Source organism: Cricetulus griseus, chromosome 7, assembly GCF_003668045.3.
Source record: "Cricetulus griseus strain 17A/GY chromosome 7, alternate assembly CriGri-PICRH-1.0, whole genome shotgun sequence".
Lineage (NCBI taxonomy): Eukaryota > Metazoa > Chordata > Mammalia > Rodentia > Cricetidae > Cricetulus > Cricetulus griseus.
Window position 1 is genome coordinate 83,512,157 of NC_048600.1, and position 13,466 is coordinate 83,525,622.

The 13,466-nt window shown below is 47.7% G+C and overlaps 2 protein-coding genes, 1 long non-coding RNA gene and 3 other non-coding genes across 6 annotated transcripts in view; 1 reads left to right on the forward strand and 5 right to left on the reverse strand.

Moving 5' to 3' along the window:
• Positions 1 to 5,122, reverse strand: Eif4a1 (eukaryotic translation initiation factor 4A1). The gene is made up of 11 exons (XM_027427018.2): positions 5,013 to 5,122; positions 3,718 to 3,766; positions 3,365 to 3,497; positions 2,824 to 2,963; positions 1,763 to 1,931; positions 1,375 to 1,484; positions 1,135 to 1,278; positions 920 to 1,057; positions 743 to 832; positions 407 to 486; positions 1 to 313 (listed from the first exon to the last, which is right to left on the reverse strand). The coding sequence occupies exons 1-11, from the start codon at positions 5,033 to 5,035 to the stop codon at positions 169 to 171; spliced, it is 1,221 nt and encodes a 406-aa protein (XP_027282819.1). The 5' UTR covers positions 5,036 to 5,122; the 3' UTR covers positions 1 to 168.
• LOC113832633 lies at positions 548 to 693 on the reverse strand. Its single transcript, XR_003487351.1, has one exon. It is a non-coding gene; the product is annotated as a small nucleolar RNA SNORA67 (small nucleolar RNA).
• LOC113832629 lies at positions 1,577 to 1,717 on the reverse strand. Its single transcript, XR_003487367.1, has one exon. It is a non-coding gene; the product is annotated as a small nucleolar RNA SNORD10 (small nucleolar RNA).
• On the reverse strand, positions 2,434 to 2,577 carry LOC113832634. Its single transcript, XR_003487357.1, has one exon. It is a non-coding gene; the product is annotated as a small nucleolar RNA SNORA48 (small nucleolar RNA).
• Positions 4,094 to 13,466, forward strand: part of LOC118238292 — a 21,353-nt gene continuing 11,980 nt past the window's right edge. The window contains exon 1 of the long non-coding RNA XR_004770762.1: positions 4,094 to 4,975. This is a non-coding gene — a long non-coding RNA (uncharacterized LOC118238292). The remainder of the gene's footprint in view (positions 4,976 to 13,466) is intronic.
• Senp3 (SUMO specific peptidase 3) overlaps positions 6,180 to 13,466 on the reverse strand; it is a 9,474-nt gene continuing 2,187 nt past the window's right edge. Inside the window, exons 3-11 of the mRNA XM_027427017.2 lie at positions 12,501 to 12,740; positions 12,297 to 12,408; positions 11,804 to 11,951; positions 11,637 to 11,684; positions 10,836 to 10,913; positions 7,459 to 7,596; positions 7,191 to 7,274; positions 7,017 to 7,067; positions 6,180 to 6,424 (exon numbers count right to left, since the gene is read on the reverse strand). Of these exons, the coding sequence (XP_027282818.1) occupies positions 6,314 to 6,424; positions 7,017 to 7,067; positions 7,191 to 7,274; positions 7,459 to 7,596; positions 10,836 to 10,913; positions 11,637 to 11,684; positions 11,804 to 11,951; positions 12,297 to 12,408; positions 12,501 to 12,740 (1,010 nt within the window). The 3' untranslated portion in view covers positions 6,180 to 6,313. The remainder of the gene's footprint in view (positions 6,425 to 7,016; positions 7,068 to 7,190; positions 7,275 to 7,458; positions 7,597 to 10,835; positions 10,914 to 11,636; positions 11,685 to 11,803; positions 11,952 to 12,296; positions 12,409 to 12,500; positions 12,741 to 13,466) is intronic.

The window sequence follows — 13,466 nt, forward strand, 5'->3', positions numbered from 1 at the left end:
TTCTTTTTGCCTCAAAAAGTGACATTTATTCAAAGAGAGAGAGAGAGAAAAACAAAACAAAAACAAAAACAAGATGTCCATCCCTTGGCTCCCTTCCCTCCCCCCTCCAGCTGTTCCTCAGCCCCCCAGGACTGAACCCTGGCTAGAGCCAGGTAACAGGACAGCCCCTCAAATGAGGTCAGCAACATTGAGGGGCATCTCTTCAATGGAGGTGTTGTAGAATGTCTCAATGTCTCGAAGAGTCCTCTTGTCTTCTTCTGTCACCATATTGATAGCCACACCTTTACGGCCAAAGCGACCACCACGACCAATTCTAAGGGCAAAAAGGGATAATAATGGAATGGGGAAAGAGGATGACATTTGGATTTCAGCGCTTGGGTATTTGGCACTGCAGACCCTTACTTACCTGTGGATGTAGTTTTCCCTGTTGGTGGGAAGGTCGTAATTGATGACTAAGGAGACCTGCTGCACATCAATGCCTCTGGCCTAGGTCAAGAAAGATCACAGAACTGTCAGAGGGTACAATCTGTCCAACTGATTTAGGAATACATGTAGGCAGCCAAGGCAGGGAAAGGCAACAAACAAGCATCTCTTGTTCCCCCAGAGACCTCAGGCATGCCAGGTTTTCTTCCAAGTTGCTACGTTCCTGAAAGGGGCACTAGTCAGCCCCTTGGAGAGGGAATCACCTTGGACTCAACTCCTCCCACCCCTCTTGCTTTTCCTGAAACAGGCCTCTACTCACCAACAGGTCAGTGGTAATTAATACTCTGCTAGAACCAGACCGGAACTCCCTCATGATCACATCTCGTTCCTTTTGGTCCATATCTCCATGCTAGAAAACAAGTAGCACAAGGCTTTTGGCATTCTATGCTTAAAACACAAGCACACACAGCTACTTAGAAGATCTGAGAAAACTTACCATGGCGGAAACAGTGAAATCCCGGGCATGCATCTTTTCAGTGAGCCAATCCACCTTCCTTCTGGTATTGATAAAGATTACTGCTTGGGTGATAGTCAGGGTTTCATACAAGTCACACAATGTGTCAAGCTTCCACTCCTGGAGATCCGGAAACATCAGTCAGGGGCTATACCCAACAACTTACTACCAGGTCCGCCTCCTGCACTAGGCCCCACCTCTCTTTCCACATTGATGTAGAATTGACGGATACCCTCCAGGGTCAACTCTTCTTTCTTGACAAGAATCCGAATGGGGTCTCTCATGAACTTCTTGGTCACCTCAAGGACATCTGAGGGCATTGTAGCAGACAACAAAACTACCTAGTTGGGGAGAGAAAAGTGGATGGCAATAAGGGTTGCTTGTCCTCCTCACATCACAACCAAGCCATGGGTTATCCTATGAAGACAGCAGCTTACCTGTGTGTTACTGTTGAGCTTTTGGAATATATCATATATCTGGTCCTTGAACCCACGGCTTAACATTTCATCTGCTTCATCCAGTACAAACATCTTGATGTATTTGGGGGCTAGGAAGACAGAAAAGATACCAACACATAATAAGAGAAATGTGAAACATTTAATTAAGTCCCTTAGTAAAGGGACAGGCAAGGAGCAGTCTGCTCTCAGAATATAAGGATTGATCCTTTGCCTAAGGCCTCCCTGCCAGGCCAGAAAATAGTCCTGGTAAGTAGAACACTACCTGGGCTAAGGCAACAGGGAAGCTGGGCTCAGATGACACGCATGGGGTTCATCACAGAGCAACTAACATCCTAGGAAAGTGCGACAACTGTAAAATGGCACTCACACAGGTATCTCCGGTTAAGCATATCAAACACCCGGCCAGGGGTGCCCACGATGATATGGGGAGCTTCCATCTGCAACTTCTGCACCTCAGCACGCACATTAGTGCCTCCAATACAGGCATGACAAGAGGCACCCATGTAGTCTCCTAATGCCATGACCACCTTTTGAATCTAAACAAAAGACAACTAAGTTAGCTTCGGCTATATACACCTGGAAGTTTGTTACTTTCCCCTTTAATCCATTTATCTAAAACTCTCCTTAAGACACCCCCCCACACACAAATGGCAGAATCCTTGTTTCTGAACACAGGCTAACAGTTAAGTTTTCCATCCTACACAAAACCCTCTAAAATACCAAGCCAGGCCACGCCAGCCCTTATGGCTTAGAACTAACTCACAGGCTCCATCCTGCCATCACATTCCAAAGGCTGGGATTATGAACACAACAATGTAAGCAACATGTTTATTATATATCCCTGCCACAGAACCAAAGACTTCCCTTATTGGGCAAGTAAGCATTCCACTACTGAGCTACACCCTCAGCCTGCATACAAACAAAACACAACCCCCCCACCCATGACACGGACAAACAGGACTCCTTGCTTACCCCAGCACCCAGATCTTCAGAATAATCACTAGGTTTAAACATTAGTAACCAAGAGGCAGCAGGATTTTATGTGCCCTAGGCATGAAACAGCTTTGGCCACCAAGTCAGGCATCAAGCTAGGATGAACAAAGGACTGCCACCTGATCTGCCCCTGGCTCATATAAGAACATCACCACCACCAAGGTGTCTCTTTGCCCATTGCCAGGGTTTCTTCATAAAATAGCTGGCCCTGCTACCCAGCCAGCTGCATTCCACTTCACTTTATGCCAAAGGAAGTGGGTTCTACTGACAGAAAAAGATTTGATAATTACCCCAACAAATCAACAGCTCTAGAAGCTACCAACCCATTTTATTTACCAATTCCGGAACATGTTTTTAACTGCCAGCAGTGCCAGAAAATGCACTGAAGTGTCATTCTGAAACTAGTCAATTAAGGAGGAAAGAAGCCACTCTTACCTGCTGAGCCAACTCACGAGTGGGGGCCAGAACCAAAGCCTGAGTGGCCTTAAGATCTAACTCAATCTGCTGCAGAATTGATATGGCAAATGTAGCTGTTTTCCCAGTCCCAGACTGGGCTTGAGCAATCACATCATAACCTACAATCAGATCAAGAATTACATGCGGTAAATGTTCTTGCACCGTGGGCTCATTGACAGACAGTAGGGATATCATGGTATCCATAAGGAAACAAGGTTGCAAACAATGTTAGGGGAGGGCCTCAAATTTTTGTCACCCAGATATTGTGACAAAGTCCAGGGTACCAGAACATTATGAACTTATACCACACCCACTTGAGCTAGACACAAAACATTAAAAATTAAAGTGCCTATGAACTAACTGGAAACACCAACTCCTGTCTGTATCCAAGGCATGACCTAGATACCGACATAAACTAAATCCAAGAACCAAGGAAGCAGTGTAAATAAATTGTTCCCCTGTAGTTGCCATGCCCACCACCAGGTCAGGGACAGTACAAATCTATCCTGACAATTCTTACCCTTGATACAAGGAAGAATGGCTCGCTGCTGGATGGCAGAGGGCTTCTCAAAACCATAGGCATAAATACCACGGAGGAGGGATTCTGAGAGATTCATGTCATCAAAGCTATCCACAATCTCATTCCAGTTACTCTGTGGGATACAAAGAAATGAAAACTCAGGAAGATAGTAGCATGTGTTTACACAAAAGCCGCAGCCACTCCACCCCATGTCTGCCGTCTGTCTCATTCTAGATGTCTGAGGTCACTGTCTCTATAAGGAGGTACCTGTTTACTTCAGACATGTAAAGCGGGGGATTGAATAGGAGAGAAAACGCATAAGGCAGGGTAGTGGCAGAAAGTTGTAGTCTCACCTCGATGACGCCTTCAGGCTCCATCCCGTCGGGGCCATTGTCTCTGGATCTGTTGATTCAAAGCATTAGTTTTGCTTCCTGCTTGAGAGGAGCGCAGAAACAACCAACCCATTCCCGCTCGTTCCCAATGGACAATCAAGACGCACATTTAGGGTGTCTCTCCTGTTAATAAAGATCAAGGGGCTGTGCCCTCACACATGAGGCTGAGATGCAATCTTTGCCGCCAGACCCACATGTTCTGGTCCTGACCGATCAAAGCGCGTGCACCTCCTCCCGGGCTCCAAGGCCACCGGAAGTCCCGCCCTTCACCTCGGAGCTCCGAGGGTGGGCCGTCCCCTTCCCCCCACGTCATGCCGCCCGCGCCCTCCCCCACTCCCTCCGCCGGCCCCCCTCCCCAGTACCCGGATGTGGGAGGCCGCGGGCGGTGGCGGCCTCGCGCACAATGAGCCGCAGCCGAGTTAGCTAAGGGGGAGATTGCACAACACAGACAAGCGAAGCAGACTGGGGGAGGGGAAGCTCTCAAGCGGCCATGTGCTCATTCGCTCCGCCACTCGGCGGCGTCTCCCCCGCCATGAAACAACCCGCCCGCCCCCGTCGAGAAATGGCGTCGCCCTCCCATACCTCAGGCCGCTCACCCCCGGAGGAAAGTGGACCTGCCCATCCGCAGTTTGCCAATTGCCCGGCTTGTGCGGCAAAATGGACCCGCCCGCCCGGCGCCGGGAGCCCTCCCGGCGCCTCACTCGGCCGCTCCTCGGGGTTAAGCTCAGTCCCGGCCGTCAAGAAAACCAGCACCCCGAGCGGCCGGCTTCTTCCCCGACCCACATTCCAAGAGTGACGACGGGACTGGCTGGAGGCGCCGGCACCCCCGCCGGTCGCGAGTGGTACCGCCAGAATCCTCCGGAGCCGTCGCGCGCGCACACCCTGCCCGACACAGGGAGGCAACCAGACTAGCCGGCTCCGGGCCGCGCAGCCGCCTCGCCGCTTTCCCACGCTAGGTCAAGACCTCGTCCTGCCTCTGACTACCCGGGCTTCGCGTACGGCATCCCCTCGGGCAGAGGCCTCGTGACGAACCTCGCGCCCTCCGCCCTGGGAAGGCTGTCCTTCCCCGTCTCCGCGCTGGTGGCGGCGTCCGCCGTGGACCATTCCCTTGCCCCCCCTCCCGGACGTTTCCTCCCGGCTCGGTTCCCCCGCAACCTGGTAGGTTTGGGGCAATGGGCCTCTCAACTCCCCCGTGGGGCCTTCGGAAGGGAGCCGCGGGGTAAGTAGCCACAGCCTCTTGCAAATGCCTTTCTTACCGAGAATCCTGACTCGCAGACATGATCCTTAGAATCTAGGGTGGAGTGCCCGCCTATCGACAACTTATAGAGCGCCCGACCCCGCCCCAGCCATCGCATTGGTTTGGCTGCCTCTGCCCCGCCTGCCGGCACTCTGCAACTCGACGTGACGTTAGTTTGTAGGCGCTTTAGCTCGTACGCCCTATTGGGTAATTTGAATGCCTATCAAGGCTGAGGCCCGCCCTGCAGCCTCATTGGCTGAAGGGCCCGCCTTTCTCACTGGTACGGAAGTGACATACAGAAGTCGGGCCTCGCGGCCGGGCAGCCATCTTGGAGCCCAGCACCTTTACACGTGCGGAGGCGATCGTGCCTTAAGTCATGTGGTTCAGCGGGTCCTATCAAGCGACGGGGGTGAGGCCTTAGCCTCCAGGGACTTCCGGGCACCCGGGACTACCACTTCCTTTACATTTCTGCTACAGGTTTCTACAAGACCCAAGGTTTAGTCTTCCGTCCACTAATGATTGGTGTGTTCACAGTCGAGCAAGAATGACAGAACCAGTGTCGATATCCCAGGGTATAGGAAGTTTCTCTAGCTGGAGGGAAAAAGGATGGAACCCATTTCTGGGCTAAAAGGCATAGGTATGCTGTATTTCTGGCCAAGGAGTACCTGGCCCACTCCATCGCTGGTTCTTTTAGCTGCTGTTCTCAGGTTCTCCCAGGCTCCCTTATTTTTGAAGCTTAATTCCTCTTCTTCCGGGCCTCTGCTACGCTGCCCTAAGTGCTGCCATATATAGAAAGCTGGCTTTTTGAGATCTAAGATCTGAAAAAGGGGTAGCTAACAGCACTAGCTGGAAGAAGTCCTGAGATAGAGACATCAGCTATTGTAAGGCCCCTCAAGGAAGACCACCACTTATGTATCTTCAAAGGATCCTTTATTGACCAGAGCAGGACCGTGGCATTTTTATATATATATATTTATATATATAAAAAAAAAGTCTGAAGATCTGGCAGGCAGCAATCCCTTTGCCCGCCCACCACCCCCACAGTTTTCCTGCCCCCTGAACATGGAAGGAGGAATGGATGCTCCACTTGGCCACAAGGCAACATTCCCCTAGGGAGGGAGAAAATGGGTCGTATGTGGCCAATCCCTTCCCATCAGAAACCAACATTCTCGCAAAGAAAACAAAATACAGAAATCAAAACATTTAAATATGAAAATCCAAAGGGAATTGGGTGGGGAGACAAAAGGAACTGGAGTTTCTTAGGAAGGGTCTCCTTTGTTCCCCTGCCCATTAATGGGCTAAGGGTCTGGGGTATGAGGCTCACACAGTGAGTTTGCAGTGACACAGTTCCTTGTAGATCTGCCGTCGAAGTTTGGGCATGTCCTGCTGGGTGAAGCTGAATGGCTGAGACAGGGCCAGGTGCTTGCAGTACTAGGTGTTAACAAAGCAGGCCATGAGAACCATTCACTAAGCATCCCTCCTAAGTCAGGGCCTGCCATACACATTTTACACAAACTCTAACTTAACCTTTTAGAGAATATCCCCAGTTCTCATACAGACTGGCATCTCATAAGCCTGGACTTTTTCTTTTTCTTTTTTGGTTTTTCAAGACAGGGTTTCCCTGTGGCTTTGGAGGCTTTCCTGGAACTAGCTCTTGTAGACCAGGCTGGCCTTGAACTCACAGAGATCCGCCTGCCTCTGCCTCCTGAGTGCTGGGATTAAAGGCGTGCACCACCACCGCCCAGCCAAGCCTGGAATTTAAACACTCTATGTAATATATCCTATGTTCTAATGGAAGAACATACATTGAGTTGGGGGGAGGATTTTGGGCATCTTCTCTATGAGGACCAAAGCCAGAGAGAACCAATCCCAATTCTGGAGAAGACCAATGAAATCAGGGTTTCTGTGCTCTGACTCACAAAAAATACTTCATGCTCTACAATTTGGCTGAACCAACTGAGAACCTGCCAACAACCCCTAAGCCACTGACTCCAGAGCTAAGGAGGCCTCATCATTTGCTTACCTGTAACACAAAGGCACCACAGTCACTGTCATTATTCTGCCTGGCCACATTCTAGAGAATAGAAAGCAAGAACCTGGTGTTCACTTGGATACTCCCAGAGTTTATGAATTCAATTTCCACCTCCTATCCACTACCCTCACCATCACGTTATTCCATTTCCTTCTGGAAACTCACCATTTTGAAGTAACCTGTCCAGCCCTGGTGGAAATCCAATCGATCTTTTTTTACTGCCTCTGCCTGTAGATACTTGGCAATATGCTATGTGAGCAAGGAAAAAGAAAGTGATACCTTCATCATTTACCAGCTGAATGAAGAGTATGATGGTGACAAACACCATGCCCATATAATCCCTCAGACTCCAAGCCTACAGTTCTTCCTGAGACTGCTTGTTGCCAGATCTCTCTACATCTTTACTAGATGTTTTCCCACAACCTCCTCAAACCTTAGGGCAGCGGCGGTTTAGAGTGCGCTGTGAGTCAAAATAGGTGATGGTGCGTCGCCTCACATCAACAGAGATAAGGGACCAGTGCACCTCCAGGTGGATGGGGATTAGCAGTAGTTCCTTATTGAAGATGTCCACCTGAAGAGAGAGTACTGGAGGTCAGAGCAACAGGAAACCCTGCTGACTGCCACAAAAAAGAGAACATATGCACAGGCAAAGGAATCATAAAATAGAGATCCTAGATTGTGAATGAAGGCTCAGCTTCAGAAGGTAATAATAGTTATGGGAGGTTTTCTTATGGGGGGCAGGGCAGCAGTGCTTGGAAGAATACAACACAGGGTCTCCTGAATGCTAAGCAAGCACTTTACTACTGAATTACATCCTATCCTTTTGTTTAAGTTCTGTGTATATGTTATTGTGTGCCATGCATATGGAGGCCAGAGGACAACTTTGAGTGTCCTTCCTCAGACAGTGTCAACCTTTTAAGACAAGCTCACTCACTGACCTAGGACTCAACAAGTAAGCTTGACAGGCTGGCCAGCAAGTCCCAGGAATCCAATTGTTTCCACTTCCCACAGCATTGATATTACCACTGCCCTTGGTCTAGGTTTGTAGGTGGGGATCAAACTCAAGTCTCTGTATTCACACTATAGGCTGAGCTATCTTCCTAGCCCAGATATTGCTTTATTTGTGGTTTTGGATTTTTGAGACAGGGTCTACACAGCCTGGCTGTCCTGGAACTCACTTTGTAGAACAGGATGGCCTCAAACTCAGCTCCTCCTGCTTGTCCCTCCTCAGAGCCTTTAATTCCAGCACTTGGGGGGCAGAGGCGCAGATCTCTGTGAGTTCAAGGCCAAACTGGTCTACAAAGCTAGTTCCAAGACAGTTGGGACTACAGAAAAACCCTGTCAGGGGAGGGGGGAATATGCACCTGTCACACCTGGCTGATGTTGAGATATTTGATAGTGAAGAAGAAAATTAGAAGTAAGAGTAGAACAAGGGGACTGAAGAGATGGCTCAGCGGTTAAGAGCACTGACTGCTCTTCCAGAGGTCCTGAGTTCGATTCCTGACAACCACATGGTGGCTCACAACCAACTTGAATGAGATCTGGTGCCCTCTGCTGGCAGAAGACTGTATACATAATAAATAAAATCTTAAAAAATAAAAAAATAAATCATCATGGCTAAATTAATGCGGGGCGTTGGTGGCGCACACCTTTAATCCCACTCAGGAGGCAAGAGGCAGGCGGATCTCTGTGAGTTCAAGGCCAGCCTGGTTTCCAGAGAGCGTGCCAGGATAGGCTCCAAAACTACACAGAGAAACCCTGTCTCAAAAAACAAAAAAAAAAAAAAAAAAAAAAAAAAGAGTAGAACAAACACATATGTGCCTTGTAATTCCAGCATTTGGGAGGTAGAATTAAGAGTTCAGTACCAACTTCTGCTACATGAGATCCTGTCTGGTGCCAGGTAAAGGAAAAAGTCTAGGTAAAAACCCAGACTCTGGAGCTGGAAAGATGGCTCACAGGTTAAGAGCACTGGCTGCTCTTTCTGAGGACCTGGGTTCAATTCCCAGAACCCACATAATGGCTCACAACCATCTCTAACTTAAGTTCCAGGGACCTGATGCCCCACCCCACCCCCTGCCTTCTCTGGCATGCATATGGTCCAGACATTCATGCAGGCAGAACACCCATACACTCCTAAAAATAGTAATTAAAGCAAAACCAAAAGACTCAGGATTTTGGTGCCACACTACCAAGGTTCTAATCCAGCTTCTATACTTACTGGTCCATGACCATGAGCAAGCTACTTAACCCTCTTACTTCTACTTAACATATCCGAGGAAGAGAGCACAAGTAGCTATCGTCATTCACTATAGGGAGTAAACTTATCACTAACCATATGGAACACGTTTATATACATGTCACCCTACCACAAGTTCTTGTGTCACTCAAGACACAAAACTGCCAACTGGGCAAGTAATTGTTCAAGGTCACAGAAGTAAGCAACATCACAGGAAACACATTTTTTAAAAGTATGCTCATTATTGGGAGAAGGGGCACACATGCCATGGAACTTGTGTGGAGGTCAGAGAACAAGTTGACTGTCTCCTTCCACCATGTGAGTCCCAGAGATCAAACTCAAGTCATTAGGCTTGGCAGCAAGTACCTTTACCCCCTGGGCCATCTCGATGACCCACACAGACAAAAATTTAACTCAGGTATACAGAAGGCTAAGGTTTTTTTTTCCCACTGTATTATTACTCTGGCCTTTACTGAAAGAAAACAAGGTTCACCAGGTCCCTGAGTAAACCTGGAGCTGGCCAGGGTGGTAGTCCAGTGGTGAGTGATGCAAAGCTGTAGTCTAGCTACTTTTTTTTTTGGGGGGGGGGGTAGGGAGTAGTGTTAAGTGACAGGAGGAAGGGAGGCAAGTGTGTGGGTATTAGAACCAATGTTCCTTTGTCATTGTAGTAATTCCCTGACCTTTCAATTACAGGGCAAAGAAACCTACACAATTTCTCAAATCTACCCCAAACCTGCTCCTGTCCCAAATTTTCCCATTACTTAGGCCCCAAACCCAGGTATCCTCCTCCATTGCTCTCTCCATCTCCCACAAGCAACCCACATGAAAGGTCTACTGGTTCTACCTGTGAACCCCTTCGTCTCTCCCATTGGCACTCCAGTACCTGGGCTACTTTTCCTTTCATTCCATCACTGAATGGGAGCATCAAACATGGAGCATCTCTAAGTCTGGTAGGGCTGGTAAGATGCTTAACAGTAAAGGTGTTTCCACCAAGCCGGACTGCCTGAGTTTAAGCTCTTTGGAACCCACATAACTGAGGGAAAGAACTGATTGTTTCAAGTTATCTTTCTGGCGTCCACATGCATCCCATGGTGTGAACATCCATGCAGTAGAAATGCAATTTTTCAATGGCTTCTCACTATATACATAGTAACATCTTTGACAGTTTACCTTACACATTTCACATGATCTTCTTTGCCCAATTTTATACCATGCTACACCTAGTCATTGTATTCAAAGCATATTCTTTTTATCTGGGTCTCAAACACCTGCTGTTTCCCAGACTTCACATGGTGATGGACTAACCCTGCAACAGCTACACCCACACTACTGTTTCAACATGCTCACAGCACTTTATGACTAGCTGAAACTTAACTCACCCTCATACCATCAAGGCAAGATTATTTCCTTACTGAATAGTATATCCTTAGTTCCTCTATCAGTGCCCAGCACAAAGGACATTTAATATTTAGCAGAATGAAGACCAGCGTCAGGGGAAGGGCTCATAGAAAGCAAAACTCTTTAAAATATTAAAGACAAGGTGCTGCACAAGTAGTTGTGAATTCATAACTCACATTTTTGGTCCACCTTTTCACCCCATCATAACCCTTGGTACGAAGTTTATCATAGAAGAAACTGTTGAAGAAATGCACCTGTGCCAAACACACAAACAAGCTGGATAGAATTAAAAGACTCCAGAGTTTCCCACAAAGTTCCCTTCCACCCTCCCAATCCACATTCCATTTCACATGTCCTAAAAAATGGCTTCCGGGACTGCCACTCGAATTCACTTCACAGTAAAGTACAACTGTGGCTTTCCTCTTTATTGTTTGGTTTTGAGACAGGGTTTCTCTGTGGCTCTGGAGCCTGTCCTGGAACTCATTCTGCAGACCAGGCTGACCTTGAACTCACAGAGATCCACCTGCCTCTGGAGTGCTGAAATTAAAGGTATGTGCCATCAGCGCTTGGCATGGAACTATTTTTAACCTTCCCTTACAGATAATTTCCTGTCTCAATTATTAGGGTTAACTAAAACACTAAAGATTGGTTTACAGATTTAAAATAAATAAATTACCACTGACTACCTCTTCTCCCAAAGCACAGACCTTAGTTATATACAATGGAAGAGATGAAAGGGGATGTAAAAACTGCTAAGAATTACAAAAGTTCTGGGAATTAAAGAATATGGTTGATGCCAGGTAGTGGTGAACGTGGATGCTTTTAATCCTAACCCTGGGGAAGCAGAGGCAGGCGGATCTTTGAGTTCAAGGCCAGCTTGGGCTATACAATTCAAGTTCCAGGAAAACCAGGGCTACACAGAGAAACCCTGAATCAAAAAAAAAAGAAAAAGAAAGAAAAAATCTGGTTGGACCTACCTTTTCTGGGACTGTGTCCATGACTAGATCTCCATACATGTTCATCACCTGGGGCAAAGAGGAAAGCAAGTTGCCCTGGAGGGTGTGCCATGGGTACAGGGTTCCCCTATGCTAAAGGCTTCACTCTCCAAAGGCCTTTTCAAGCCCTGTTGTCTCCTTCCTCTTACCTGGTCATTGAGCCAGTTCTGTCCATATAAGGTCCCCAAATCATCCATGGTGAGCACATGTCGTTTATAGGACACCCGGAAGCCCCTTACCATGGCATTGCCTGGCATGCGCTGGTAGGACTGGATCAGCTGCAGCACCAGGCTCTTCCTGAATAGGCCAAAGGGTTGCAGTCACGAAAGAGATGGGCAGGGCAGACAAAAGCACCCACTACTGTCTAGATTAAGACACTAAAACAACTTTTCTTTTTCACAAGTCCTTTTGAGAGTCTCCCACTCCCCAGAAAGAGGCACAGGACAGATCAGTGTCCTTTTCAGCGTCTCACAATATCCTAAAGATCCAATAGTCTGACAGGGCTAGGGACTTTGTCTGCAGCTCGCTCTCCTGCAGCTGTAGCTTTTATAACTCCACATATATCCCTAAAGGAAGAAAACATTCTCTACCCCTCCTTAAGTCCTAGCCCTCATTCAAAGGGTACCTGCCTTCAAACCTCACCTGGAGGGTGTAGAGAACTCCTGTTGGAAAATGTCCTCCAATTTCTCTACAACTTCATCAGTACTGAGGGGGATGAGGCTACCGTAAGTTTGAAGGAATTCATCTAAGATACCTAAATAGAGGTAGGAGAGAAGAGAAGGTGAGGCCTTTAGACTCTGATCTTGGAGTTGGCCAAAAGGAGACTTAGGTCCTCTAAAGGCTTACTCTGCACGCAGGTCACATGTTCCTCCCGCAGGGGGCTGTGTTGGCCAGCTTTCTCCCCAGTCCGCTCTGCCTCTTCTGAAGTGCCCAAGTCAGAGCTCTGAAAAAGTTCCTGAGCCACATGGTCCCCAATGCTGCACACATTGCTGATGAGTATGCTGGCATCAGGGGGTGCCAGGCTGCGCTCCCCTTCAGGACCAGTCAGTCCCCCAAAACCATTAGGCAGAGTACATGAAAGGAGGCCTGCAAGGATGGAAAAAGGATAGGAATATGAAATTGGCCCAAGTAAAATGGATGCATACAAATAAACCCACACAACATGGACTGAAGCAGAATCTAGCAATATAAACCTTATGGAATGCAGACACCACCACCACCACCATCACTGCCAAAAGCCTAATGTAAGATGTTCAAAGAATTTATAAAAGGACAGAGTGCCGGGCAGTGGTGGCTCACTCCTTTAATCCTAGCACTTGGGCGGCAGAGACCAGACTTGTGTACAGAACTAGTCCAAGACAGGTAGGGCTATACAGAGAAACCCTGTCTCGAGAAAAAAAAAAAGAGTAGGAGGAAATCGGAAGACTAGGATTCTGAGAGACTTCAGAAATATGTGCTACCAATATAAGCTTTAACACCTAACGTAGTACACAGTGTTTAAAGAAGACTCAATAATATTAAAACCGATGATAAATTATTTAGCTGGAGTTCTACAGAAAGGAAATATCCTAAGTAAAAATGTTAAAATCTCAGTTGAGTGGTGGTGGCACACGGCTTTAGTCCCAGCACTCAGGAGGCAGAGGTGGGAACTCTTGTGAGTTCGAGGCCAACCTGAACTATAGAGTGAGTTTCAGGACAGCCAGGGATACACAGCAAAACCCTGTTTTGAAAAACAAATAAACAAAAAAAGTTAAACATTTACAGATGATATATATTCTAATTGTAGAGGTCTCATTCCACAACAACAAAGAG